The 27,947-nt window shown below is 50.8% G+C and overlaps 1 protein-coding gene across 3 annotated transcripts in view; it reads right to left on the bottom strand.

Annotated features, from left to right (window-relative positions):
• Nucleotides 1–16,628: 16,628 nt before the first annotated feature.
• smo (smoothened, frizzled class receptor) overlaps nt 16,629–27,947 on the bottom strand; it is a 71,898-nt gene continuing 60,579 nt past the window's right edge. For all 3 annotated transcript variants that reach the window (XM_089557855.1, XM_089557859.1, XM_089557863.1), the window contains 3 exons: nt 26,918–27,060; nt 21,841–21,984; nt 16,629–18,971 (listed from right to left, as the gene is read on the bottom strand). In XM_089557855.1, coding sequence (XP_089413981.1) covers nt 17,050–18,971; nt 21,841–21,984; nt 26,918–27,060 — 2,209 coding nt within the window. In that variant the 3' untranslated portion in view covers nt 16,629–17,049. The remainder of the gene's footprint in view (nt 18,972–21,840; nt 21,985–26,917; nt 27,061–27,947) is intronic.

Raw genomic sequence — 27,947 nt, 5'->3', positions numbered from 1 at the left:
CCAGACATAGTGCTCTTACAAGAAACTTGGCGCTCCCCGTAAAGTCATTTTCATTAATAATGTTTCGTGTTTTTCCAGCGGATAAGTATTATGGGCGGCGGGTTAGTGACCCTGATTTCTTCCAAACTGTGCCACCGGGCATTAATAATTAAAGAAGCAACGCTTTCTGACTGCGAACTTTTAGCTGTAGATCTCACTTTAGCGCGGTGCGCCACTGTCACAGTCTATTTTTCCGCAGGAGTACGCAGAACAAACTATTTAGACAGCTTGTTTGCAAACTCTAATAGGGTCATCATTCCAGGGGACTTCAACTCGCATCACGTTGTCTGGGGTAACTACTCTGACTCATATGGACAGATGTTATGGGCATGGATGTCGGCAAATTATGTGCTCTGTTTCAATTCTCGAGCCAAAGCCTTCGTCTTTAGAAATTCGCGTTAAGTTATCGATTTGGCCTTGGCAGCAGGAGGGGTAGGTATAGGGGCATGGTCCACAGTGGTCTGTGGCACATTTAGTGATCACTTTCCAATTACTTTCACCGTCTTGGTGGGCCCACTTAGATATCATGGTATAGTGTACTAGAATATGGGGTAGTGTGTTCAGGCTCCGCCGCTCACCATGTGGCGTGTCGCGGCGCGCGTCGAAAGTGCGGCGGCGCTGCTGTAGCATGGGCTGTCGGGAAAAGGCGCACTTTTCGTTGTCGTCTGCTAGTCAGTGACGCGTACGCGTGCATTGACGCGGTTGCGTGGTATGCGGCTCACAGAAAGTTTTTCATGTGATCCCTTTTTCGTGCTATAATTGCCGCTGGCCGTCCGACAGTGAAGAAATGCCGAATCGTCGGCGGCAACGGCACTGCTTTACACCTGTGTGCACAACAGGATACCATTGGACTAAGGGTGAGCAGCCGTCGCTTTTCGCTGCTCTTCATGTTCTTGCAAAGGTTCTTCCTTTGCCTATTTATCTAGACCAGTTATGCGCAGTTTATGCTTTTCACGTTACGCCAATCCGTAGTGTACGGCAATACCTTTCATGTCCCCTCTCAAATTGAACCTTTATTTATCCTTGATCCGATCATCCTTCATGAAATTCAAATTTTCTTTTGTTCAACTTAGTTCTCAGGAAGCTGTATTCTTTTCTTGTTAACGTGCCCTGCATACTTACACGGGTCTTTCAACTCCTCACTCATCTGGTGCTGCATTTGTTGTTCTTAGCTCAACACAAAATATTGTATACGTTCATCGTCTCTCTTTAGAACCACTGTCATGACCGGAATGTAAACCAGCCGAAAAGATATTAAGGCGTAGATTCCATCGACCGGGATGATCACGGTGGCGGCAACAGTAGCGGCAATTTCGACGACGATAACCCCACCAAAAAAAAAAAGGATGACTGGCTGGGAAGTAGCCGGTGGAGTTCTTCCCACGCTCGGCTCGGTGCGAACGACCTTCCCTGCCGTTCCCCGCGAGAAGCGACCGACGATGGACAGACGACAGGGGAAGAAGGGATTAACCGCGTGTGAGAGGCGTCTTTCCGTTGTCTGAGAGGAGCCGGCTCGAATAGGAGAAATCCCGCCGCAGTGGCGGCCCGCGGTGCCAGCGGGGCTCACCTGCGTTTGTTCGAAAGGCACGTATGTTGCACCACAGTGCGAAAAAGCTGCGGACTTGCGTTTCCTCCTCGCCAGTTGCCACGCATGGACTCTGCAACAGGTGCCTCCCTTTGCTGTGCTGTGCCGAACTGTGCCGTCGTGTTGAATTGGCCACCGCCTGGTGAAGGGGCGGAGCCTTAGGGTATTTAACCAGCGCCCTAATTAAGTGAGAACGAACGCTCTGGGCCTTGGCGACAAGGCTCATCCAGTCGGTCGACGCTATGAACTTTTAACTCTTTTCCGTTTGCTCTTTTGTAAAATATGTAATTAAGTTTCTTAAAAGTGTCAGTAAACCTGTTTGTGTTCTCGTTCCCAAATGTCGACTTCCATCCATCATCGACCCTTATCCGGCCCAACCACGCTACCCTGCATCACAACTGGCCATGCTACCCGACTTATAATACCACCCTCTAGCGCTTATGCTATTCACAACCCTCCCTCTACGCCTGTTCATTTTTACACTGATTCTCTGTCTTTGATTTCTGCCCTGTCTTCAGTTACTTCTTACGACTCGACTATTATTGCCATTAAGAAAGATCTCTATCGTTTGTCTTCTCTCGCCCCATTTCTTTTTTTTCATATGCGGGGTCATTCCGGAATTTTCGGGCATAGGCGCATAGTGGCGTGCTTACTGTTATAGCCTCGTATACATGGAGCCCGACGTTGCGGGTCGGGTCGGGGTGCGCCAGATGTCGCGTTTACATGAACCGGTTTTCGGTCGGGCAGAGATCGTCGCTACCCCTAGCGTCGAGCAAGCAAACCACACGCATGCTAGAGGAGGAGGAACGCGCGGGCGAAAAGTTCCCTTTCCCGACTGCTGCTCTTTCCCGTCGGTTGGTTCGCCCGTTCGCGTGCGCGCTCTCTTCGAAGCCGGCAGCGGCTCGGTTTGATTTACAATGGGTGTCTCCTCTGCTGCGTTGAGCTTCATGTTATGTTTGAATCAGCTCTATTTCATGGAGAATTTAGTTTCATGAATGAATGTGCACAACATGGCACTTGCCGTGGCGATGTAACGTCAAAACGTTCGCTTCCGAAGCCTCACGTCAAAATGGTCTCGTTCAAGGCTGAGCGACGACTGGTCCGATCCGAACAGGTCCTAAAATCCGCGAATAAATTGCCCGGGAGGTCACACAAGGACGACTTTTTCAATGTTTACAAGCGTAAACCTTTTCTTCATGTTCTTCCAGCAGGTGCGCAGCTGTTCCCATGTAAAATTATTACCCATAGCGCGCATCTCCCGCTCCAGTTCTTTATATATGTCTTGATTTCGCTGTCGCTTGCTGTCGAGTGCTTCGCTCAGGTGCGCGCTCTATCTTTCGACAGGACCGCCATCTTGCGTCTGGCCGATTTCTCCGCCATGTTGGCTTGGGTGGCCACCGCTGCAATGCAGGCAGCGAGTACTCACCGCGCTGTTCAGCCTTATCCGAGTGTTGATTTTTGCATGATTTTGACCTGCAAAGTGTTGCACTGTATGCACTCAGCAACTGTGAACAAAATGGCCCGTGCTTCGGCGAGCGGCAACGCGGATGTTTCCGTGCAAGTTGTGCCGAAAATCGACAATGGAGGCGCGCGCCTACGCAAGTGTGCGAAATTCATTTAACGGCTTTCTGGTATCTATAAAGGAGACATTTATCATAGCGAGCACGAAGCTTGCTGAGCGCTTCTATGTTGTAGTTATAATTATAAAAGAAAAACCGCTCCGTTCCGGTCTAACAGCAGTGTTGCTGTCAAGCGCTCAAGCGGTCTGCCCTGCGTTGCGCCGGTAACACGAACAGATTGAAACTGCGTTCGACCGCGTCTTTCACAACATTTTCCCTCTGCACTGTCCTAAAAAACGGTATTTTCTGTAGTGCTACATGTAGAAGGCACCGCTGGAGCGCATTTGGCTTTGCATAAATTTCTTGATTACTTCGTAGTAACGGTAAAATAACTGGTGAAGCTTGCAAATTTAGGGTGGTCCACTCTTAGCGTGAACATGCGATTGTGTGGCAGCGCTCTTCGGAGCGCCAGTGCATCCGTCGGCACTGCGCGTCGAAGCAAAGTGTCGCAGGAACAGAGGAAACTGGATGTGGAGCTTCGCGTCGTCTGACATTTCGCAAAACTCGGAAAAAGATGTAGTAGAGACGCATCTGGCCTTCGAACGCGATGTAATTTATACACTCGAAACTGGCGCACATGTTGTGACAGTTCCTGAGGGGTGTATCTGTTTGGTCCGTCTCGGGTGCGGCCTCTGATTAATGCCGAAAGAGCGAGAAGGAGGAGGAGGAGGAAAACTTTTATTCCTATTTACAGTGAGAGGTCGAGGGGGCGAGCCGGAAGGGCCCGCCCCTTACAAACACTAGGAGGGATCCCTAGTCCGGGATCCCTGTAGCTTCCGCAGCGGCCCGGGCTCTAACTACCAATGCCTGTTGGGCATGGAGTTCGGAGCAGCCGCGCAGGGCAGCTTCCCAGTCCTCTCGAGTGGGGTGGAGGTGGGGTGGGTAGGCAGGATTGGAAGGGCATGCCCACACCATGTGGTAGGTGTCCGAAAACTCCTCCTCACAGTGTGAGCACGCGCCCGAGAAGGAAGAATTGAAGTGCTTAAGTACTGCCGGGCACAGTACAGTATTGGTATAGAGGCGGAGAAGCCAGCGCTCCTCCACCCTGGTGAGGCCTTTACAGGGAGGGGGATAGAGACCATGGAAATTTTGATAAAGAGAGGTGATCTCTTTAAAGGTGATGGCCGGATTGAAATTGAATTCCGGATCAGGCTGCGGATGAGGCGACGCCCGGTGAGTAAGCGCGCGGGCGGCAGCGTCGACTGCCTCGTTCCCCTCAAGACCCGCATGAGCCGGAGCCCACACGATGGTACGATGGGTCGGAAACCCTGTGTATTCGCATGCGTGGAGAATTTTGAAAGCACGGTCTGGAATATACCCTTGCTCAATATTGCGGCAGGCGCCCCTGGAGTCCGTAATAATGACTCGGGACTCTGTATCTGCGGCGGCCAGTGCAATGGCGATCTCTTCCGCAAATGTAATGTTTGGGCACGGAAAGTAAGGCCCTGAACTGTAGTGTTTTGGTGGATGACGGCCGCCGTGTACCAACCCCCATGGTGGGCCGGCCGCATCCACATAGAAGACACCTGGCTTATGGCCATATTGTTGAGAAATAGCCTCCGCCCGCGTGAAACGGCGACCATCATGGGTGTCTGCAGTCATGTTCTCCGGAAGGGGTCGCACCTGGAGTGCAAAGCGCCAGGCTTCAGGGATGCGGACCCGTTCTTCTGTATGTGTTGCGTAGGATATGTGTAAGCGGGTCAGAAGGCGGCTCCCCGCAGGTGTTTTGCTTAGGCGCAAGTACTGATTGTTAAGATGAGCTTCTCGTAACTCCCCAAAGGTGTTGGTCATCCCCAGACCGAGGAGACGCTTGTTGGACGTCGTTATGGGGAGGTCGAGCGCTCTCTTATAAATCTTGCGGAGAACTACTTCTAAGGCATTCTCATCGCATTTGCGTAGGTGGAGGTAGGGAGCCGAATATAAAATCCGGCTGGTCACGAATGCATTGGCCAGCCGCAGGGCATCTTTGCATCGTAGTCCCCCCCTTTTATTGGACACCCGGCGGTGGTGGTGAAAAACATTTATGGCAAATTAAGTTCTTTACAGAAAGGTGATTGGGGTAGGACCCTATTGGCCCTTTCCCCTACAATACTGGGTGGAGCCCCTATTCCGGTGCCCCATTGGCAAGCAGCGCCGCCCGCGTCCGTTGAACCAAAGCCTTTTGGCTCTTTAGGTCTTGACAGCCGAGCAGGGCCGCCTCCCAGTCTTCTTTGGTGGGGTTGGGGTTGGGGGGGATAGATGGGTTTGACTGACACGCCCAAACCATGTGGAAGGTGTCAGCCACCTCCCCACAGAACTGGCACGCGCCATCAAATGATGTATTGAAATGTTTAAGCACTGCCGGGCACAGCACAGTGTTAGTAAAAATTTTGATGAGGAGGCGCTCGTCAGCGCCATCCAGACCCTTACAAGGGGCCGGGTAGCGCCGGTGCTCCTCCTTGTAGTAATCGGTGATTTGTTTGAATGTAAGGGCCAGATTGTCTGATTGGGTGTACCCTTCCAAGGACAGGGAGATAGCCCAGGGAGAGAGTGCGCGGGCGGCCTGATCGGCCTGTTCGTTTCCCTGGAGTCCCTGGTGACCGGGGGCCCAAATCAGGTTGCGTGGAGTTGGATCTTCGCATCGACAGCTATATTCCAGTATGCGCCAGGCAAGCGGGGGAGCCCAGCCCAACTCGTAGTTCCGACAGGCCCCTCGCGAGTCGGTGATGATGTGTTTTGACTTGGGATTCGTGAGAGCCAGAGCAATGGCAATCTCCTCCGCGTGTGTTGCGTTGTAGGCTTTGAAAGTGAGCCCGTTAACTGTGTCTGTGTTGTGTACGACTGCGGCCGTGTACCACCCCCCGTGGTGTGGGCCGGAAACGTCTACGTAATACACGTGTTCTTGGTTACCATAGTATCGCGCCAACGCTTCCGCGCGCGCCTGGCGACGACCGCTATGGTCTTCTCTGGACATGTTGCGGGGAAGGGGTCGGACCCGGAGGGCGCGTCTCCAGGGTTCTGGCACTCTCTCCCTTTCCTCAATGTGGTAGTTATGTTTGATGTGTAGCCGGTCCAAGAGGCGGCGACCGGACGTGGTCTGTGCAAGACGCGTGTATTGGTTGACTAAGTGGGCTTCTCGAAGCTCCCGAAATGTGTTCACCACGCCCAAGGCCAGAAGCCTCTGGTTGGACGTGGTGACCGGGAGATCGAGAGCCCGCTTGATGACTTTCCGCAGGATGACCTCCAGTTGGTCATCATCGTGTTTGCGCAGGTGCAAGTAGGGAGTTGAGTAGAGGATTCTACTCGTTACGAAAGCATGGGCAAGCCGCAGTGCATCCTTGCTTCGTAATCCGCCCCGCTTGTTGGAGACCCGGCGGACCATGCGGCCCACCTGGTCTCCCACCGTGCGAAGTTTGGCTAGGGTGGTGTCGACTCTGCGTTGGTGGTGTATGAAGAGGCCAAGGACGCGGATCTCCTTGGCCTCCCGGATCGGTCCCGAGGGGAGACTGATGCGAAGCGGTGTTGTGTCCCGAGGGGAGGGACGTAAGTGCACAAATTCTGATTTAGCTGGGGCGCACTGGAGTCCGCAGTAGGCCGCGTAGTCGTCGACTAGGGTCGCCGCTGCTTGCAGGCAGGACTCCATGTGGAGCATCCGACCCACCTGGTCCCCCACCTTACGTAGCTTGTTTAGGGTACTGTCTATCTTGCGCCTATGATGAATGAAAAGCCCCAGTACCCGGATCTCTTCGTGTTCAGGTATCGGTCCGCTAAGTAGGGAAAGGGCAATTTTGGTTGTGCACTTTGAGTTGGGACGTATTTGCACAAATTCAGATTTGCTCGGGGAGCATTCAAGACCACAGCGACGAGCGTATTCGTCCACAATAGCTGCCGCTTGTTGCAGGTTGGTCTCGATGTCTCCAACCGATTGTTGTGTTGCCCAGAGGGTGATGTCGTCCGCATACAGAGCGTGCTGCACACCGGCGACCTCTGCCAGCTCGGTAGGGAGCTTCATCATGGCCAGATTAAATAGTAATGGCGAGAGGACAGCTCCCTGTGGGGTCCCTCGTGTGCCAAGTTGATATGGGCCATATTCTGTGTCTTGCAGCCGGATATAGGATTGGCGATCTGTAAGGAATTGTTTGATATAATTGAAAGTATTGCGCCCACAGTCTGTTTGCGACAAGTGGGATAGGATGATCTCGTTGGTCACATTGTCGAAAGCTCCCCGCAGGTCAAGTGCGACGACTACTTTATCATTGCTGGGGTGCTCGACGGGGTCGACAATCTCCTTGTGAAGTTGCAACAGGACATCTTGTGCGGACCGGTGTGGGCGGAAACCGTACATGGTGTCTGCGAAAATGTTTTGCTGTTCCAGGAAAGCCGACAATCTGTCGCGGACCATAGTCTCCAACAGCTTCCCCACACACGAAGTGAGGGAGATGGGCCGGAGGTTGTCGGTGTTAATGGCTTTACGTGGCTTGGGAATGAAAGTTACTAGTGCCGTTTTCCAATCTATGGGGAGTGGTGTACCTCCAATCCAGATAGTGTTGAAGTAATCGAGGAGAGTTTCGTAGGCGGGATCTGGGAGCTTGGCAATAAGCTTTACTGTCCTCTTGTCCCGGTCTGGTGCTGTACCTCGCTTCATTTTAGCCAGGGCCGCTTTTAGGTCATGGAGCTGGAACGGTTGATCCAAATCCGCGTTCTCGGAACCTGCATACGAGTACGCCTGACCACGGGGATCCTGGTGTATACTCAAATATTTGTCGCGGAGCGCATCGGCCAGTTTGGCCGTGTCTCCAGTGAAGTTATGTATAGCCCTTTGAAGCTGTTTTTGTGTCTCAGTACGGGTTTGTGCCGGATCAATAAGGGCGCGGAAGAGGCGCCACGTACTCCGACTCGACATTTGCCGAGTGGCAGTGTTGCATCGGTGCACCCAATTGGAGTCGGCGAGTTGGGCCGCGTATTGTGCCGCCTGTTGGATGATATCCGCGATGCGAATTTTGAGTTTCCGATTGTGTTTTTGACGACGCCAGCGGCGGACTAGGCTGTGTCGTGCCTCCCAGAGGTGGAGGAGGTGGTTATCCACCGCCGGGCTCGCCTCTGAGAGTTGAACATTTTGCTCGACTGATTTCAAGTGGGATACTAGGTGTTGGGACCACGTTGAGTATCCTTGGTCCATTATCGATTGAGGATTGGTGTAGCTGCTCCTAAATTTGGTCCAGTCGGGTAGTTTTGCATTGGCCTGTGGTCTTGTGAGTGGCTTGGTATGGATTGTAGTGGTAATTATGCAGTGGTCGCTACCGAGGGATTCCTCGGTGTTCCTCCAATCTGCATAGCGAATATTTTTTCGTAAACGTGAGGTCCGGACACGTATCGCGTGTAACGGAGTTACGTTGCGCGGGATCCGTGTGAAGAGTAAGGCCCAGTGTGGAAACAAGCTCCGCCAACTTGCGTCCGCGTTTCTCTTCACGTGTGTACCCCCATAAGTTGCTGGGAGCATTAAAGTCCCCAACGATTATGAGGGGATCCCGATTCGCGACCTTCAAAGCTCGGCTGAAGACATCTGCGAATGTAACATTTGGTAGCTTTGGGGGACAGTAAATGTTGAGTATGTGCAATGGGGGGTCCTGTTTGCGTAGCGGAAGGATCGTCACCATTACATAGGAGAAATTAGCGCTAAGATCCAGGTCAACCTGGGAGGCCGTGTAATTTTTATGTACGCAGAGGCAGCTCTGCGCATCCTGCTGGTACACCGTGTAACTGGCAAGGGTGGCGCCATTTCCTGGCTCCTGAACGCCCACCACAGCAGGTAATTCTGGGAAAGTTGTAAGGAAAAGGCGTAGATCGGCTCGCTTTGTGCGTGCCTTGAATCCGCGACAGTTCCACTGTACAATTTGAATAGGGATCGAATTGCTTCGCGGATGCTTCCTATTTCTAGGGGCGCCCGCCATGATCAAGGGTAGAGTTGTGAGTTTGGAGAGAGGAGGCTTGAGAGCCAGTGGCTCCAAAGAGAGGAGCGTTCTCTATACTGGGGGTGGCACAGGGGACCTCTTCTTCTTCTCCGGCGATTCGACGCCTAGACGCTTTGAGCTGCCGGCCTGCGAAGGTTTTGAGCGGGCCAGCGCGCTTGGGAGCGCGGGTGAATTGAGCGAACTGAGCGGTTATGAGGTTTGGGATAGATGCCGCAAGGTGGCTAATTTTGTTGAGTGCCGCCGTAAGTGTGGCATTGATTTGCGTTTCCAATGCGGATATTCTGTTGTTAACTTGAGTTTCGAGCGCGCTCACTCTCGCCTCGAGTGCCGTGAGGGCATGCGCAGCCTGTCCTGAAGGGGTTGCGTCGCTTTCCATTGCCTCTGCTGCGGGTGAGGCAGAGGTGTGGTTGGGGGAATTTTGGCGGGCCTCCGCTATTGCGAGGCGCTTTTGAAAATTTGCAACCTGCTCGCGGAGAGCAGATATTTCTTTTTGTTCGGCAGAGATTGTCCGTGGTTGGGATTGGGAAGGGGCAGGGAAGGGAGAAGCTGCCCTGCCCGCGCCGCTCACCTGGGAGTGTTGCTTGACAACGTTTGCCCACGTCTTGGAGCCGCCGTTCTGGAGAGGTCCGAGGGGCTTCGCTGCACCGGCTTGAGGCGGCGGTGGCGCAGCTGGAGGTTTTCCCTGGCTCCCGGTAGAGGAATTCACAGGCTGGTCCATAGTTTGGTCGGCAGCCTTGGCCTTCAGCTTGTCCGGGCGACGCTTGCCACGCTTGCGTCGGTTCCGCTTCGATTTACGCCCGCGCTCGGCATGCGGGGGCTGGATAGCTCGATATTTAGCCGTACACGCAGGGCCCCCCGTGGCATGGGCCCCGCCGCACACTGAACACTTTGGGTTGCACTGGTGAGGGGCCCGCACCCCCTCAACGAGTAGAGCCTGCTGTCCGCACAGGCCACACCGGTCCAGCCTCTGGCCGGGGCAGGCGTCCACGCGGTGGCCGACCACACCGCAATGTCGGCAGGCTGGAATGGTTCGCTGGTAAGGCCTAACTTGTACGAGCTCCGAGTCGTAGTGCACGAAACGTGGCTTCTCTGTTCCGGTGACAGTCAGTCTCGCTTTGTTGGATGTCCCAAATTTACGCACTTCCACGATGGTGCCGTAGCGCCATTGGAGCCTAGTACGGAGCGAGTCCGTAGTTTCAGAGTTACGAACGGTAATGACGCCGTAGCAGACGTCCTTGCCGTCTTGGCGCAGGTGCCCCACAAGGGGGACCCTCCCGTCGGGTGCATTAAGTTCAAATTCGCCGATGATACGGTCGGCTAGCTCAGGTTTCGCAGTTTGAACAATAATGAGGTTTTGGTCTCTTACCGGTATTATGGTAAGGTCTGTGGCGGGTTGCGTGCCCAGGAGAGCCGTGAACGCCCGGCCGTAGCCGGTCTCCTGGAAAGTCTCGTACAACGAGACGCGGGTCCGGGGCTTGATGACGACGACGTAGTCGTCTGGAGCAGGCTTGGGAATAACGGGCGGTTTCCACTTCGTTAGCAGTCGCCGACTGCGGCCCTCCGCGCGCGGGGCGGGTGACTGCTGGTTTCCGGCGTGAACGCCGGCCGCGTCTACGGACGCCGGCTTTAAGGCTTGGTCTTGCGCTCGGCGCAGCACTGCGACGTTCAACGCGGCGCTGCGAAATCTTGCCGAATCTGGGCCTCCGGCTGCCGCTGGGGTAACCGTTGCCGAAACTGGGCCTTCGGTTGCCGCTGGGTTAACCGTTGTCCAGTGCATGTTTTCGGGGTCGTAGCCTCGGCAGGAGATTTGCGTAGCAGCCATACTGGCGTCAGTGGCCAGAGGCCCCGATGTGCCGTGTACCGGTTCGGCCGTTAGGCCTAGCCGCGCCACCGGCCCGATCGGGCCATGTGTTGCCCGAAGAAGGGGTTTAACCGGGCCCACCTTGGAAAAAACTGGTGTCCAGATGTTCCCGACAGCTTTCGGTGCACGTTGGGGATGATCTTGATAGGGTCAGGCGGAAACTTCCGCTACTCCGGCTGAAAATCGCCGGGGCCGACGAGCAGCACGTCTGACTCCCCGTGCCAAAGAGCGAGAAAGCGCGTGTGTGTGGTCGGGTGGGCACTGCGTGACTGCTGATTGCACGTCCCTAATAGGCACATTTTTTTTTAAACAATCGGCCCTTTGCATTATGTCGTCAGTTGAAAATAGTATTTGTTCGAAGCATGAGGTGTCACGATGCAAGGTGGACACGTCAAAGCTGCGGCCTTCAGTTTTTTAAGTCCTGCTCGTTTATCGGATATTTACTGCAAGCAAACAGCTGTGGCGTTTGCGCAATGCATCATGGCTTTCAAGTAGTGCCAAATAGCTATGTTTACAGTGCCGTTGTCGCTAATAATCAGTCGCCAGTGTCGGCAGTTATTTATTTATTCAGAATACCCTAAGGGCCCAGCAGGGCATTACATAGGGGGGGACGGACGAAAAACAAACAAGCGTGCATAAAAATTTTTACAGAAGAGCTATAAAAGAAATGTTTTACGCAACCCGCAGTGCTGCTGCATCATTTCCCCGAATTATTACTTATGTTTTGATTTTGCAAGGTTCACAGACGACACACATCTTAGCGACATCAGCAGTAGGTGTTCGCGTGTAAGGTATGTATAGCTGGAACAGCCCGCAACCGCATTGCCGCCGTGGCTCTCGGTGTTCTTCACACTGCTTCGCTTCTAGCCGCCTTCGCTTCCTGTAGTTGTTTGAATAGCAGACGACTGCGCAGTGGTTTCCCGAAGACCTCGTTTCAGCTTAAATCGCACATACACACAAATCGGGCTCCTATTGCTAAGCAACCGCATACAATAAACACGGAGAACCGCAGAGAACGCAAGGGACGCACGGATACCGCCTTTCCGAAACAGCTAGAGAGGAGGAAAGCAACATAGCGGTGTTCGGCGCGCATCTGGAAAAAAAATCTCCGAGTTCCTGATCAGCGCCAGCCAGACCAGAGAGGAGGAAATAGAGGAGGCAGGAGAGGAGGCGCTAAGCCGATGCGGCAGCGTATACATGCTCCTTCCAGCAGGGTCGGGCAGAGTCAACCCACCCCCTGCAGTCGGGCTGGCCCAGCTCGACTCGACGGTCCCTTAGCTCGACGCCCTAGCGTATACATGACCCCGACAACCGGTTCTCGGCCCGACAGCCCCCTTAACCCGACTTTTGACGGGCTCATGTAAACGCCCAGTGTGACTGCGTTATGGTGGCTAGAAGGCCACTAACTGCGTCCTTGACTGTGTCTTTGACTGCGTGACTGTGACTTTGGTTTTGTCTTGTTTTGATTGCTTTTTTTTATTTTTCTGATTTTCGTTTGGCTGGCACTCGGTGCTTTTGTTTAGACTGTTGCTGTGACCATGAGTTTGCAGTGACTTCGGTTTTTCTTTATTATTATTATTATTTATTCCGCGGCCTGCATGTTGTGTTTTCGCTGTCTGCCTGTGGCTAACTTTTACTGTGATGAGCCTTTTGTTTTCTCTTCTTTTGAGTTTTTTTTTACTGCTCTGTTCTTCGCTTTAATTTTTTTCTTCTTCTTTGGCACATTTACTTCTTTTTCATTTAGCTTGAATTGGCGTTAAGCCTGGCAAAGCTTTGCTGGTCCGGGCACCCTCTCTTTTTCTTTTTTACCTTTTCTGAGAGTACCAATAAAAAGGCTGGACCAATGAATGAAAGTCATGCCTTGATTTACCTTCGGTGAAGGATTAATGCCTAATTCAGGAAAACTTGTCTGAGTCATATCAGATTGGATAATAATATGCACAGCTACCCCTGCGGGGTGCGCGCTTGTGCGAAATGTCATCCTCCAGGCTCATTTCACTCGTCGTCGCTCGATGAGGCGGCGGGGTTGTAGCCGCATCTCTAGTCCACGGCCATTTCGATATCTGAATGATGTAATCGTCAGTCCCACTGCCACTTTCTAGGCTGCAACAGTCGATCTGTTTAACGTTTCCATGCCGCCAACTTTGAACTTCCAGGCGCAACACCTGAACCGATGCAGCACGGCGCGACGGGAGCAGGCCGCAGTGAGACGTGTGACGTCATGCACGCCTCCCGCCTGGGCGGGCGGCAACAGCCGCACGCACACAAAGCCTGGAAAATAACGCCATCCGCTCAAAAATACATGACATAAAGATTGAAACGTTAGATAATCGCACCATCTGAACCCAATTTCAGCGAGATTACAGAAAGTCGAGATTACAGAGATCGAAGGCTAAAGGCCCAACTCCATCGGCGCTTTTTGGTATGCGCGACCAGCACGCGCCGTGACGGGCGTCGAAAAGGGGCAGAGAGAGAGAGAGAGAGAGACAACTTTATTGCCATAGACTGGCGGGATTTAGGGCAGGTGGGCTTGATGTGGCCCCCAGGTGGGGGCGACTTCCTGGGCCCACGAAATTAGTGGTGCCAGTTGGATGCTCTTGTCTGGCCTTCTGAGGAGTTGGTTCCATCTTTCTTCGGAGTAAGGTTCGAGGGGGCGGATTTCCCGCGCAACCCCAGAGGATGTGAGCCCGGGTGGCGAATTCTCCCTGGTAACAATTTTGGCAGACGGGGTCGTATTCCCCGTCTGTGATGAGTGAAAGTCTAGAATGGCTAAGGATGGAGTGTGTCTGCAACCTGCGGAGCAAAGTGGCTTGCGCTCGAAGGGGCATGCATCTCCATGCTCCTGGCTGGCTCGCTCCCCCTCGCGAGCCAACTGAAAAAATGTCAAGCCGTGAAGAAAAGATGGTTGGGGAGCTGCAAGGATTCCGAGAAAATTTGAGGGAACCTGAAAGAGCTTTCAGCTGTGAAGAAAAAATTCAGGGGGCACTTTGGCTCTCTAAAGTGCTGCAAGGCGAAAGCCTTTCCTGGCGCACTGTTTGTTTTTATTTACTTTTCATTTTTATTTTTTTGCTCCTTTTCTTACTTTTATTGTTATTTTCATATCTTCTGTTTGTTTTGTTTTTATTTTTGTTTACTTTCTTATTTTTCCTTTCCTTGACTTTATTCCTTTTATTTTATTTATGAAACCCATGCATTCAGTAGATGCGCCTTTATTCATGCTCGAACCTTGAGCCTTCATGGCGGAGTGGTAGCGTCTCCGCTTCAAATTCGACAAATCTGCCGACACGGCTGCCGACGCGCCGGTCGACACCGCTGCCGACGCGTCTGCTAACGACAGTATGAGGCATTAAAGGCTTTCGCCGTAAAAGACTCCCCGAGAGCCCCGCGGTCCTCCGATTCTTGAAAACCGGACCCCGCTTCCGACACGCGCGCTAGCGCCCGTGCGCAGACGCCGATATCTGACACTGTCCGATACGAGCGTCGTGGACGCGCAGGACGCGCGCCGAAAAGCGCCGATGGAGTTGGGCCTTGAAGCGCCGTCGCGCAGCACTATACACACTGCCTATTTTGATGCGTTGCTCTCGGAACGTGAATTAGTGCGAAGAGAGTACGTTCTTGAAGCGGGCCAGCTTGTGCGCTTTTCGCACTCTACCTTCTCGGTTAACGACGTAAGCCGAGGTCGCCGAGCTCGATTCGCGATAACCGCGGGTAGCGCGTCCTTGTAATAAGGGCTGTCTGCCTGCAACTTGTTTGCGCTTTCGGTGCTCAAAAATTTTTTTGCAAAAAATTTTCCCCGCATAATGATCGCACCCCTAAATTTGCGTAACTTTTTTTGGAAAAAAAAAAAAGTGCGATCATTATGCGAGTAATACGGTATGTCAGACCCATCTTAGAATTCAGATCTGTGCTGCTTTCAGGCTCGGCTGCTTATAAACTTCGTCCTTTTTGAGTGGTAAGCACTTTGACTTGGCCTCCCCATATTTGTGGCTACTGATGTGCTGTACCTTGAAGCAGGGGGAGGAAAGTGCAAGCAGCTTCTGTCCCGGCTAATTGTAGAAACTTCCGTTGAAGCTGTAACTGATCCGCCTAACGCTATGAACATAGCTGAAGCAGGAATTGGCACTAGCGTCTGTAGTAAAGAACAAGATGCAACCACAAGAGGGTTCCAAAAGGCGAAAAGATCTCTCTCCCTTCTGTATTTCTGACCGGCAGAGCCATTGCAACTGTCGTGCATACTTTGTGTGTCTCGCGAACTCCATTAGACATGTTATCTCTAGCACTGTCGCCTGGTTTGCGAAGCTGGTTGCAGGCATTTTGGCGTCTTGTTTCTTCATGTTAGTGATGATGTCAGTGCTGCAACTAGTATGGTAGTCTTGGTTTTGTGCTCATGATGTCTTCGAAATTGTGAAGAGTGAAGCGAGACTTGCACTGATACGACTGGAACCGGTACCTCCTCTCGCTTTCTCGGGAGCCACCACTCACTTCGGCGCCATGGATCAATTGTGATTTAGTCAGTGGTGTTCATGAAGCAGTCATCATATTTGGACTGCAGGAGAGTCGGCACTTCGTGGCAACTGGTTATGCAACTATGTTAACTGAATTTTTTTGATGTCGTATATATTAGTAAAGGCAATGAGGGCCATTGTGTGATAGTGGTGCATATATATATATATATATATATATATATATATATATATATAACTGTAAGGCACAGTCTTGCTCAAGAGTTAAGGCAAAAGGCTTTTCAGCACCGTAATAGAGCCATATGGCACTATTAAAGACCAAAGGACCATGAAATGCGAGCAGAAGGTTTCTTCTGGATGTAGAGAAGCTTCCTGCTTGACTTATGTTTTGAATGATCCACTACACAGAACATTCTAGGGATATTCATTTAGCTTCAGGCGAAAGCTGTGGCCTTAGGACTTTTGACCAAGACAACACATCGTGCTTGCACTCACTGTACACAGAATGATCCTTCTGTATTGCGTGGACAGTATGCATGAAATGATCGCACACGTATTGAGTGAATAATGCGCGAAATTATATACTGAAAAAGTCAGCTACACCGTCACCTAAGTGCTTATTATTGCATTTTTCTCCCACGGTATTAATAATAACATTATTAATACCATTCGTGACTTGTTTTCGCTTTTTATATTTATTGCAGTTATATTCCCTTTTTCTCGCTTTCTGAGATTTTACGCTACCTCTTCTTATTTTGTATTTTCTGAATTGTATGCCTGTCACTTTTGTGTTATATTTTTGATTCTTATAACCCACTCTCCTCTCTAATGCTTTGGCTATTGAGGGTATGGGAAATAAATAAGTAATTAGGTACTAAGTTAAAAGTTGAAATTTTTTTCAGACTTCCCGACTTTTCAGATATTTTGGTAGTCCCTAGGTGACCGGAAATCAGTCGAGGACAGCAATTGATATCAGCCCCAATAGACATTTGAAAGACAAGTGACAACAGACGCCTTGACATAATAACCGTTCTGTTACCTCGGTGTCCCACTTTTCACTAGCTCAGTGCTTTGTACCAACCCTGTCAAGAACTGCTACAGACACCATCATCGTCCACATGAAAGCTTTTTATTAAAATCACAAAATTTTGGATTATTTTCTTCCTTCTATTAAAACGATGGTGAATTTTAATATGCATGTTTGGTAAGCCCCGACAGCTTGTGAAACGCACAATAAAAAGAATGCACCATTCTGGCCACCCCATCTAAGCTGCCATGAAAATCTGTATGATACCACACTTGTTGAGTACGTTTTGCAATGTCTGACAAATCTATGAAATAAACATGTTAGAAAAAAAAACAAATGCTAAAACACACAGTGATGCGCTAGAGAGTGTAAAGTCCTGGGCATGCAAAATGTCAGCACCCAAATAGAGTGTCCAATATGTTTTTCCTTCTTCAGCACGCATGAAAAATGAGAGCATACAATGATGCAACTAGGAGCCGCCCTGGAACCTGTGCAACGGAGAGGTCACCTCGACACAAAGCCAGGCTCGGCAAGACTTTGCGGGCCTCCACTGGCATTCGGTTGGTGCGATGTAGACGAACCTTCACAACACCCACTGAAAGGCGGTCTCTGAGGAGGCGATGACACTGCGTGATGGCCATCGCTGAGCTGCTCCTGAGGTTGTTGCACTGCTGCCACACACTGGTGGCACGGTTCAGGGGAATGCGTTGCACAGCCGTTTCCAGCACTGTCCACTGGCGCGAAGAGATACGTGTGGCAGCTGTGTGGCCCATCAGAGTTTGAGTGACCCGATGTGGTTGAGTCCAGAGTGTTGGGCTCAGTGCTTCCGGAAGCTAGTCCAGGACAGAGGGGGTACTGGTCCATGCACAGCATTCCTTGCTGGTAGCCACTGTTGTGCGGAGGAGAGTGCAGTGGCACCTCAGCATTGTAAAGTGGGCACGAACAGTGCTGCAATCCCTGATGCACTTGCTGGTGGCATGCAGGCCACGGGGGGCTGTTCAGGTTGGCTAAGTGAGTATTATTGTTGTTGCTGCCACAAGGTTCATGCATTGCTACTCCCTGGTAGTTGTCGCAACACCGTGGTGACACACTTTCCCTCTGCTGCTGCTGGACTAGAGGTGACAATGCTGCTGGCGACTGATTGACGGGTGGAGACACTGAACTGAACCTGTGCAATGGACTCTTGGACGCCTGCGATGAAAGCCTCTGGTGCTGCCCCGGTGGAGACTTGGACATCCGTGCCTTGGACAGTGCTGACGTGTTCGACCACCTCGACTGGTTGGACTTGATCTCTCGCATCTCAATTGTCTCTGGCTGCTGCTGCTTCTGGGCAGCTGCTGATCGTTCGTTCTGGGACTTCCTCAAGGGAGTTGGAGTCAAGACAGTCTCCTGGTGTTGGTCGGTCTGCGTCTCCTGATGTGTCTGAGGCCGGGGGGGTAGTGAGGCCATTGCTGCTGCCAGTGCTCTCTCCCGCTCTTCCACAGCATGCCGTGCGGACAGCACATGGGGACTATGTATGCCTGCATCAGTGAAGTCCGAATCCGACGTTATGATGGGAATGAATCCAGCCTCACTGGCACTGTCTGGCATCGGGTGCAATGGGATGAGCGGGGTGTGCGCCGGATCAAGGTCGGGGTAAGAGGCAAAGCCCTGACCGTATGGGTAGAGGCCAGGTGCATAAAAGGGAAAGCCTGGGTAGCCAAACGGAGCAGGGTAGCCAAACGGAGGCAGGGTAGCCTCGGGTGGAGGGTGCCCTGGCACACGAAGGCTGTTTAAGTAGCTCAGGTAAGCAGCATAAGGGTTGGCCGCAGCCAGGGTGGGGTAGCCTGGAATCATTCCAGGCATTTGAAGAGCTGCCGGATTGGCCTGGCCAGCCTGAGCTGTGGTAGAGCTGCCGCTTGCTGCCATCGCTGAACTGTCTGCAGTGCCGGACTGGGCTGCAGCGCTGCGTCGCATGGAGAGGCGCGTGGCCCCAGATTCGGACATGCCGTGCGTGAAGGGCGGGTTGATCAGCGGCTCGCCACGTCTCTGCGCTGCGGCGGAAGGCCGGAGCAGGGAGAGGTGGTTCTGGGAGAGTACACAGCCAGGGTTGAGGTCTCCAGTGCTTGTCGCCCGTGCCACCGAGGACGGTTTTGCCGCGGCCGCCGGGAGGCCACGATGCAGCGTTGATGACGCCGCAGCGGCCACCAGGCTCTGCATGGACGAGTCGCTGCCCCGCCGTGCTACCGCCGGGTGTGGGAAGGGCGAGGGTCTGTGCAGGGCACCCATGTGCAGCAGCCGTTCACGCTCACGGCGTGTCTTGCGTCGCTGGTGGCGAGCAATGGCACGTTGTGCTGCCAGCCAGTGCTGCTCAGCTGCCACCTGGTAGCTCATCTGGGAGTCCAGGGATTGGCGGCGCACGCTCAGTGACAGCTGCCGGCTCACGTCTGCATCATCAAGAGAGGGTCAATAAGCACAAATGGACAAAAAATACACGCACTGGCCCAATCTGTTTAGTGGAATCCCCTCCAATAGGGAGTAAGATTCGAAAATAATGGGGTAATTACTCATTAGCACGTAATGAGTAAGACGAGATCCTTTTTAAAGCTCAGTAGCCATTGGCTGCATTTGGGTAGATGCTAACAAGTAATTACTCCTTCATTTCCAAAATGCATGCATGTTACATTAATATAATTGAATATTCCAATGGTCCTGACAAGGAGACTCCATACAAGTTCAATATCTGGTTTTTATTCATAACCGAGATATTGATATTAGAGAATTTCTGAACTGCCAGCAATCGCATATTGTGCAGACTTTCATAAATTTGACCATGGCAAAAGCACAATGGCAAAGCAAATTACCTGATGACCGAGTTAAAATTCAAGGAAAACAATACAAATGCATCCTCTTCGCTTTTTTTTTACCGGGGTTTATCGCATGAACCAATCTCATTCTGCCGCTGCTAGCATGGCCTCGTGCAAAATTCTGCAAGTGGGCTCTTCCACTTTCGAAGGTTATGATAACGACTTTCGCTGCAGTTGCTAGGCCTAATTACAAAGGCCAATGCAGACTGAGCACTTGCTTTGGGCGTTAGTTGGTTCTTATCACCTTGCCATCTCTGCCTCCTTGTTCCGGGCCCTTCGTACTGCGGGCACAGCGCAGTTCCACCGCGGCGGGTTTGTTTTCATGTCTAAACTTTGTCCCAACCGTGTGTTCACCAGTGATATGCCGAAGGCAGTACAGCCATTGTGTCATGTGCCAGAAAACACATGACACACATGAAACTAACTATTAAGCCCATTTGTCCACATGGACAAAAAACTGAAAACAGCTTTCAGCGTTGCATTCCTCACACATTGTAGTATCTACCCACATATTAAAGGGACACTGAGGAGAAATTGAAGTTGGCTTGTATCGACAGAATACCAGCTCCTGATTACAAAAACACCACTCATACTGACAACAAAGCTCTTGTAACGTACCGTATTTTCCGGTGTATAAGACGCGGTTTTTTTTCAAAAATCTTGCTGGTGCGTCCTATACAAGGGTGCGTCTTATATGCGAATTTTCCGTTTTTTTTGCGAGTTCAGAAATTACTCAGGTTCATGTTCAAGCTTTTTTCACCGAAAAAATATTACTACCAATAACGCGGTAGTAACATGGTTAATACTTCAATACGGGGACCGCCGTGCGCAACTTTTTTAGGTGAACTTTATCATGAAAGGGCGGGGTTGACCACTTCCGGGATCTTAAACATGCGGCCGTTTCGGAGGCCCCAAGCAAAGGTAATGTGAAATACCAAAAGATGGCGACAGTCGCGCTTCTCGCCATTGTCAAGACAAGCCAAGAGAAGCCGATTTTTTTTTTTTAGTCACCCTTTGCAAGTACGTAGGGCGAAGAGAATGCTTCAGACGCGTTGCCTTTTCGATAGCTCATCCGAAGATGAAGACTTTGAAGGTTTTATGTAAAAATAAATTGTTATGGACATAAAGAGAGTTCTTTCTCTTTTTTTCTTTTGTGCTAAAACGTGGGCTGGTATGGCGTGAGTGTTGCCTTTTTCGATCACTTAGCGTTGCTTAAGAACTTCTCACACGTACGGTGCATTTTCCGATGGTCGCATAAGCATGTTTAATTAAACCTCACTAGCCGAACTGGGTAAATTGGGGTGCGTCTTATACACGGGTGCGTCTTATATACCAATTTTTTCAATGACAGCCTGCATATATGGCGGGTGCGTCTTATACAAGGGTGCGTCTTGTACACCGGAAAATACGGTAGAAAAGAGCAAGAACCAAAATACAGGTATCGCCGCCACAGGCCAAACTCGCAAGTACAAGCGTGATGACGTCATAGGACAAAACAGTGTTGCTAGAACCAATGGTTCTAGAAACACTAGAACACAAGATTCGACGAATCACTGAGGCGCAGCCAATGCATGCGCAAATCTCCTTGACGTCGCCAGATGGCGCCACGGGCCCGGCAGCTACGCGCGCGCCTGAAGCATTGGGACCAATCAGCACCTGCTCACCGGCATTAGGCGGGCTCCCGGTATTCCGCTAGAGGTAACAAGGTACACGGTATGCTAAAGGTGTCTATTTGCGAGAACTTCGTTGATGACTTCTAGAATGAGATCCATCGTAACGCTGCCAAAATGCCAGTGCAAACGTAAGCGAAGCGACTGTAGCAACGGCCGCAATAGCCGATAGATGCCTTCAACGTGCGGCCGGCAGTAGCTTTCTTTTCGGCTGCTGCTAGGCCGCACTGCTGGCCGTCAGAAATCACGGAGTCTGCGTTACGTCATGTGCACGTCATGTTTCATGTCACTTAGTCCTGTGTCGTCATAAGAGAATCCCAAGTTTGAATCAGAGCGGCGGGAAAAACTTGATTTCATCTTCGAATCCAAATTTCTTAGAAATAAATGCATCTTTCGCTGCCGGCCAAGTGGCAACAAAGCCATGACAAGCCGAACTATCAGATTTTGCTATAAAAAAAATATTAATAATGCTCTCCTCACTGTCCCTTTAAAACCAAATTTCTGGTGGCCCATTTTTTTTTCTATTGTTGGAGCAGACAATGGCATGATATATATTAATATCTCTGAAACTAACTGGCCTAGAAATAAACAAATTTCGTATTTGAAATCAGCAGAAAAAACTGAATAAGTCTGTGCAGCTTCATTGCATTTGCTCTGTAAATAAAAAAAATGCTCTAAGACCCATGTCCCGCCTTACACTAGAGCACCTGGGTGCTTGTGCTGGTGAAGAAAGAAAGCACAGTCCACTGCCAGTGGAAGAGACACAGATGTGCACTCACCCGAGGTGGATGAGTAGCGCCGCACCGGTGGAATGGCACTGGGCCCCGCCACAGCACCACGCCGGTGCAAGAACCCCGGCAGTGCTGCTGCCCAAGTGGACGACAGGTCTTGCGAGGTCACGCTGTTCATGTCCAGGGTCATGCCTGCCGAGTCAAAAGGTGTTCAAGCAGTCATCTTGGACGACCTCTCCACGAGACCACGCAACACTCAGTAGAGCACAGCAGTAGGACGACAATGACATGGCAAAGCGTCAAGCTGTGGGTCAATGCAGCTGCCTTTTCTGATCTGTGATCACCCGCTTCGCATGCGATCTCTCGTTTCCCTCGAATGGCGCCCAGCATATTTACGTGCAAAGAAACAAAAGATGGGAGGAGGTGCTAGGGAGCTTCATCAAACTCCTTTCAGCATATCTCAGAAACCACTAATTGGATTTCCATGTGGTTTTCTTTTTATCCTGTACATAAATAAATTTTTGAGGGCAAGAAAAGCCCATTTATTGAAGATACAGTCGATCCCGGATATATCGAACTCGAAGGGGATCGCGAAAAAGTTCGATATATCAATAATTCGAAATATAAAATATGCCTATTAGACGCTTATTTTAAAATTGCGCAAATCTCGGACAATTTCCCGCGGATGTAGCAAGTGGGAACTTACCGATTTACCCCTCTAAAGTCCATAAAAACGAAAGCACAACTCCACGACCAGCGCGCTTTATTTCGCAAGAAAAAAGTCAGTGAGCTTTGCTTGCCTCTTCCTCTGCACCATGCAGTTCATTAAGCTGTCCTCAAGCTTGTCGAGAGTATCCAAATGAGAAAGTCCAGTGCCTTCTATTGCACCACAACAACGACGAATTACGCTAAATGCGGATGCAAGTTCAGCCGCAGTGCATGGCGGCTGGGTCTCTTCGCCACAATCTTCGTCACTGCTCTGGTCCGCTTCCTCGGTATCGATGATGTCAGCCACGATGTCAGCATCAGCAAGATCCGCAACGGCCTGCACGTCGTCGTCAACACTGACAAAATCTTGTGCTGTTACGCCGTCTGGGACGGCACCTGCAAACGCCGACAGCTCACAAAATTCGCTATCCAGGCATCCAGCGCCGTCGTCTTCTGTGTCTAGACATCTGTCGTCTGAAGCCACCACAAACCCGGCTTTGCGGAAGCAGTTAACAATCGTGTTTTGCTTCACGTCATTCCAAGCGCCAGCCAGCATCTGTATGGCTGCTAGGAGGTCCAACTTGAGATCGATATTCAACCGAAGGTTGATTAGGAGCCTTCGCACCAGTCGCCGTCTGTACCCAACCTTAAATGCCTTCACTATGCCCTGATCGAGAGGTTGAAGTTTCGCAGTTGTATTTGGCGGCAGAAATTTGATGGTGATCTGCTTCAACTGGCAGACGACATGATGGGCAGAGCAGTTGTCAAGAAGAAGACAAACCTTGCGGCCCGACTTCTGCAGCTCGGAATCCCACGTTTGAAGCCACTCGGTGAAAAGATCGCGTGTCATCCAAGCCTTCTTATTAAATGCGTACCGAACCGGGAGGCCTTTCGTGTTTTTAAAACAGCGTGGTGACCTGCTTTTGCCGATAACCAGTGGCCGCAGTCTGCATGAACCATCCATATTTGCCGCGAGCAAAATCGACACGCGCACTTTGCTGTTCTTCCCGCCATGGCATGCGCTGCCCTTCAGGTGGAGAGTCTTATTTGGCAGCATTTGCCAAAACAATGCTGTCTCGTCTGCGTTGAATATTTGCGACGGCGAAAAGCTCTCGCAAATCTCTGGCCACTCTTCGGACAGCCACTTCTCCGTGACAATGCTGCTGGTAGCCTCGCTTTCACCCGAGAGTGTCTTTCCTACGATGCTGTAGCGATTCTTAAAACGCTGCTGCCAACCCGTGCCACCAGTGAAGCTCTCTTCTCCGAGGGCTACAGCGACAATGCTGCTGGTAGCCTCGCTTTCACCCGAGAGTGTCTTTCCTACGATGCTGTAGCGATTCTTAAAACGCTGCTGCCAACCCGTGCCACCAGTGAAGCTCTCTTCTCCGAGGGCTACAGCGAACCATTTCGCTTTTTCCATGAGCATCGGGCCGTCGACAGGGATGTTTCTGGCACGTGTCTCTAAGAACCAGGCGTACAAAGCTTTCTCGACCTTGTCGTAGGTCGGAGCACGCATACGACACGCTCCAGGACGACTGGATTGCACTGCCTTCAACTTCACGCCAGCTTTGTTCTTCAGGATTGTACTCAGCGTGTTGCGAGGAATTCCAAACGCATCGGCAACCACCGACTTTTTCTCGCCGGCCTCCACCCGTCGAATGATATCCGCCTTTGTTGCCAAGTCCAAATTCTTGCGTTTTTTCGCGTTCATGGCTCCCGAACACGAACCAAAGCGAAAAGAAAACGCACGGCACCGCACAAGTCACAAGCGAACTCACACTGGCTTCGCGAACAAAGCGAAAAGAACGACGACCGCACAGCAATCAGAACCACACCAGTCACGTGCGAATCAACACCGTCAGCAGTAACAGCCAAAATGGCTTAAACGTTGGCGCCGGCTAGCTGACATCGCTTGCTTCGGCGACGCCAGCGGAGTCAGCCAACCAGCATGCAGATATTAGGCGTCTGCGGGCCTGCGGCCAGCACGGTTTCCCTCTTGCATGCAACTCCTTAACATGGCCCTGTGGCCATTCCCATTTCCTTTCACACCCCCCACAAAGTTCCCATCACGTGACTTAGAGCGCAGCAGTCCAAGGCCAGTGCCGTGTGAACTCTTATTAGGAGAAGCCCATTTGCAGGAGCGCGCGCTAGTGGGAGAAGCCCACTTCCAGGGGCGCGGCATGGCACGGAGTTCGATATATCAAATATAGGGTGCACGGGAGTTCGATAAACGTAAACAAATTTGCTATACTTTTGCATGAGATTCCCAAGGGGATTCTACATCTGTTCGATATAGGCAATAATTCGATATATCCGGGTTCTATATATCCGGGATCGACTGTATTGTGTTTGGGATTGTTGATAAATAAAATTTGGTTAATTAGTGCATGTCTAAGTAGTAATTCAGCGCTGTGCTAAAATTTTTTACCAAAGAAGAAGGGCCTTGTTGTTGCCTGAGGTGCCTATTCAGGAATTATCATAATTAATTTCACAGTGCCAACACATTCTGCAAATTCTCCTGGCCTGTCCCAAAGAACCCATGTAAACCACCTCGATATACTAATGTAACTTGAGAACCAGTGGGCACAACTCTATGAAACTTGGTAATTCTTCAGATATTCATGCTGTGAGCCTACCCTGAAAATTTCATCAAGATATCTCAAGAAACAAAAAGGTTGATGTTCTCTAAGTCTTGTAAGGCCATTTTCTCAGAATCAATTTTTTGCCCGGTGTGGCTGCTAGGGAAAGTCGTATCTTGGAAACCACTTATCAAAATTTCATGGGGTTTCTTTTATACCACACCTGAATAAATTTCTGAGGGCAAGACAAGCCCATTTTTTAAGATATTGCCTCTGGAATTTGAAATAAACAAATAAAATCTGGTTAATGCAGGTCTAATAAGTAACACTATATTCAGGGCTGTGCTAAAATTTTTCCGCAAAGAAATTTAGAAAAAGGGCCTTGTCTTGCCGTGGGGTACCTATCCAGGAATGACTATGCTGAATTTCACAGTGCCAGCACATTCTGCAAATTCTCCTGGCCTGTCCCAAGGAACCCATGTAAACCACCTTGATATACTCCTGTAACTTGAGAGCCAGTGGGCACAGCACCAAGAGACTTGGTAGTTCTTCAAATGTTTGTGCTACAAGCTTACCTTGAAAATTTCATCCAGATAGTATCTCAAGAAATAAAAAAGTTGATGCTCAAGGGTAGCCTCCCCTTTTAAGCATTATAGTCTCAAGCTTTTACTGTGCAATTCTTTACATGCTGCTGATATTAAATACAAAAGCAGCTGACAGATTTTTCAGAAATCGAAATTCTGGACACGCCGCAACTGATGCTGCAATTTCTCCAACCTCATCCGCGCAGCATACGGTCAAGTGACGACATTGCGCATGCATGAGCTTGCGTTCATACCACTGCCAGAGGAAGCTACCGCTCGAGTTGTGCATTACGGGAAAGTCGACAAACATCACTGAAGACACCACGCAAGCCAGAAGACTGCCCAAATTGCCTCACGGCACCGGCTTTCTTATCGTGGTACCTACAATTAATGGCGTTTCACCTTTCATCTAATTTCAACTGCCAAAAAGTGTAAACAGTAAGGTATCAACTACTTCGAAGTTGGTTTTTAGTGACACCACAATTGCGATAGCCACCGCCAACAAAGCGCTAACCTCAGTGATGTTTGGTGGTTCTGCAGTCTTATCTTTCTTATCATCTTCACTTTTCAGGCTTTTTGTGCGGTGGGTGCAGTGCATTTCCTGCCGCAGCACTTTCTCATCTGGACTTTATCCCAACACGTGGTCTCATCGGCAACATGCTGAATCGTGCAGCTGTCAAAGGCAGAGTTGATGCACGTGGCCGTCATGCTATGTGCACAATGCGTGCCGACACCCAGAGCGGTGCAATTGTGCAGAAGTACCAGAATGCACATAAGACCACCAACTGCTCCACCAAGCAGCTTATTTTTCTAAATTCTTGAACTTCCAAATACTTGGAAAATATTCAAGGCTTCTGAATACTGCTATTCACTTTGAAACCCAAATTGAATACCGCATTATTTGGTTCAATAATCTAAACGCTCCAACAATTGCACAACCGTTCTCTAATGGTGTCGCATAATAAAGTGGCGCTCAGGTGCTAAGGGAACACAAAAAGGAACCCACAGGTATTCTGCAATACCCAGTGCATGAACCCTTGTTCAGAAGCTCTAGTTGGGCACACCAGTGCAATGAATGCTGAGGCCCAGAGTTGGTGTTAAACCAGACGCCTCTCTTGTGCCTTCTGCAAGACCCCTCCCACCTTGTTTTGAGGAAAATGCAAGCAGCACAAGGAGGCAATGTGAGTAAACACCCTGCTCCAAAACTTCCCAGGAGGCCGCGCTTGGGAGCAAAGAAAGCAAACCACGGCTCACCGACGGGGTCATCGTGTGCACTGTGGAAGCTGATAGAGCCGTGCCCTCCGCGACTGAGTTCGTGCCGCCGGGTGAAGGCCTCTGCCACCAGCTTGTGGCGTTGCACGCGGGGGGGATCCTGCGGTGGCTGCCGCAACACAGTCCTGCACAGAGCAAGCGGCGCAGACCACATCAATGCCACAGCCAGACTCTATGCCAAAGTGCGGAGAGACACGAGGGAATCTAAACGTGTCAGGACGCAGCTCCTAGGCACCCATTCCCGGCTTCCGTGTCATAGTCGTCAGCGTAACCGGTTGTCCAAGTAGCAGAGCGAAATGCCATGGGAAAATCCCGGAGGGTGGCTAGCAGCGTAACAGAAAATAAAAAAACCAAACAAAGAAAACAAGTTGGGGCTGTACTCTCATATGACTAGCCTCATCCTGCCCATGACACCTGGCACGCCCAATGAGAAGGCTCGCCCAGGCTGCCCACTGATGTCATCAGGGCAGAAGCAGCTAAGATCTCAATCAGCACAGGTGATTGGCCCAATACAGTCGACGACCGATTTTTCGGACTCTCTAGGGACCGCGAAAACGACCGAAAAATCGGGCAGTCCGGAAAATCAAATTTCACCGGAAAAATTGCGAACTTATTTCCACTATGCCGGAGAAAGCGGCCAATTGTATTGCACACATTCTAAAGCTCCTCATGACTATATTTCGCCACGCGAAATACCGTATAAACGCGTATAAGGGCCGCACTTTTTTTTTTCCAGATTCGAGGGCCAATTTTCGGGGTGCTGCCCATACACGCGATATGTGAAAAAAAAATTTTTTTTAAGTAAAAACACACCAACCAGGGAATGAGCGACATTTATTCTACGTTCAATCGTCACTCGTGAAGTATTTAGACTCCTGAGCTGGTGCTGCGCTCTGGTGCACGCTCATGCCAAAAGAAGCCGTGCAACATGTCCGCTGTCAACGCGCAGCCGTTGTTCCGAAATTCCATCACATAGAGGAGCAGCTCTTCTTCCAGTTCAGGAAACTCGCAC

The sequence above is a fragment of the Amblyomma mixtum genome, chromosome 1 (assembly GCF_055824585.1).
Source record: "Amblyomma mixtum isolate Tamu chromosome 1, ASM5582458v1, whole genome shotgun sequence".
Lineage (NCBI taxonomy): Eukaryota > Metazoa > Arthropoda > Arachnida > Ixodida > Ixodidae > Amblyomma > Amblyomma mixtum.
This window is presented reverse-complemented; position numbering and strand designations above follow the sequence as displayed.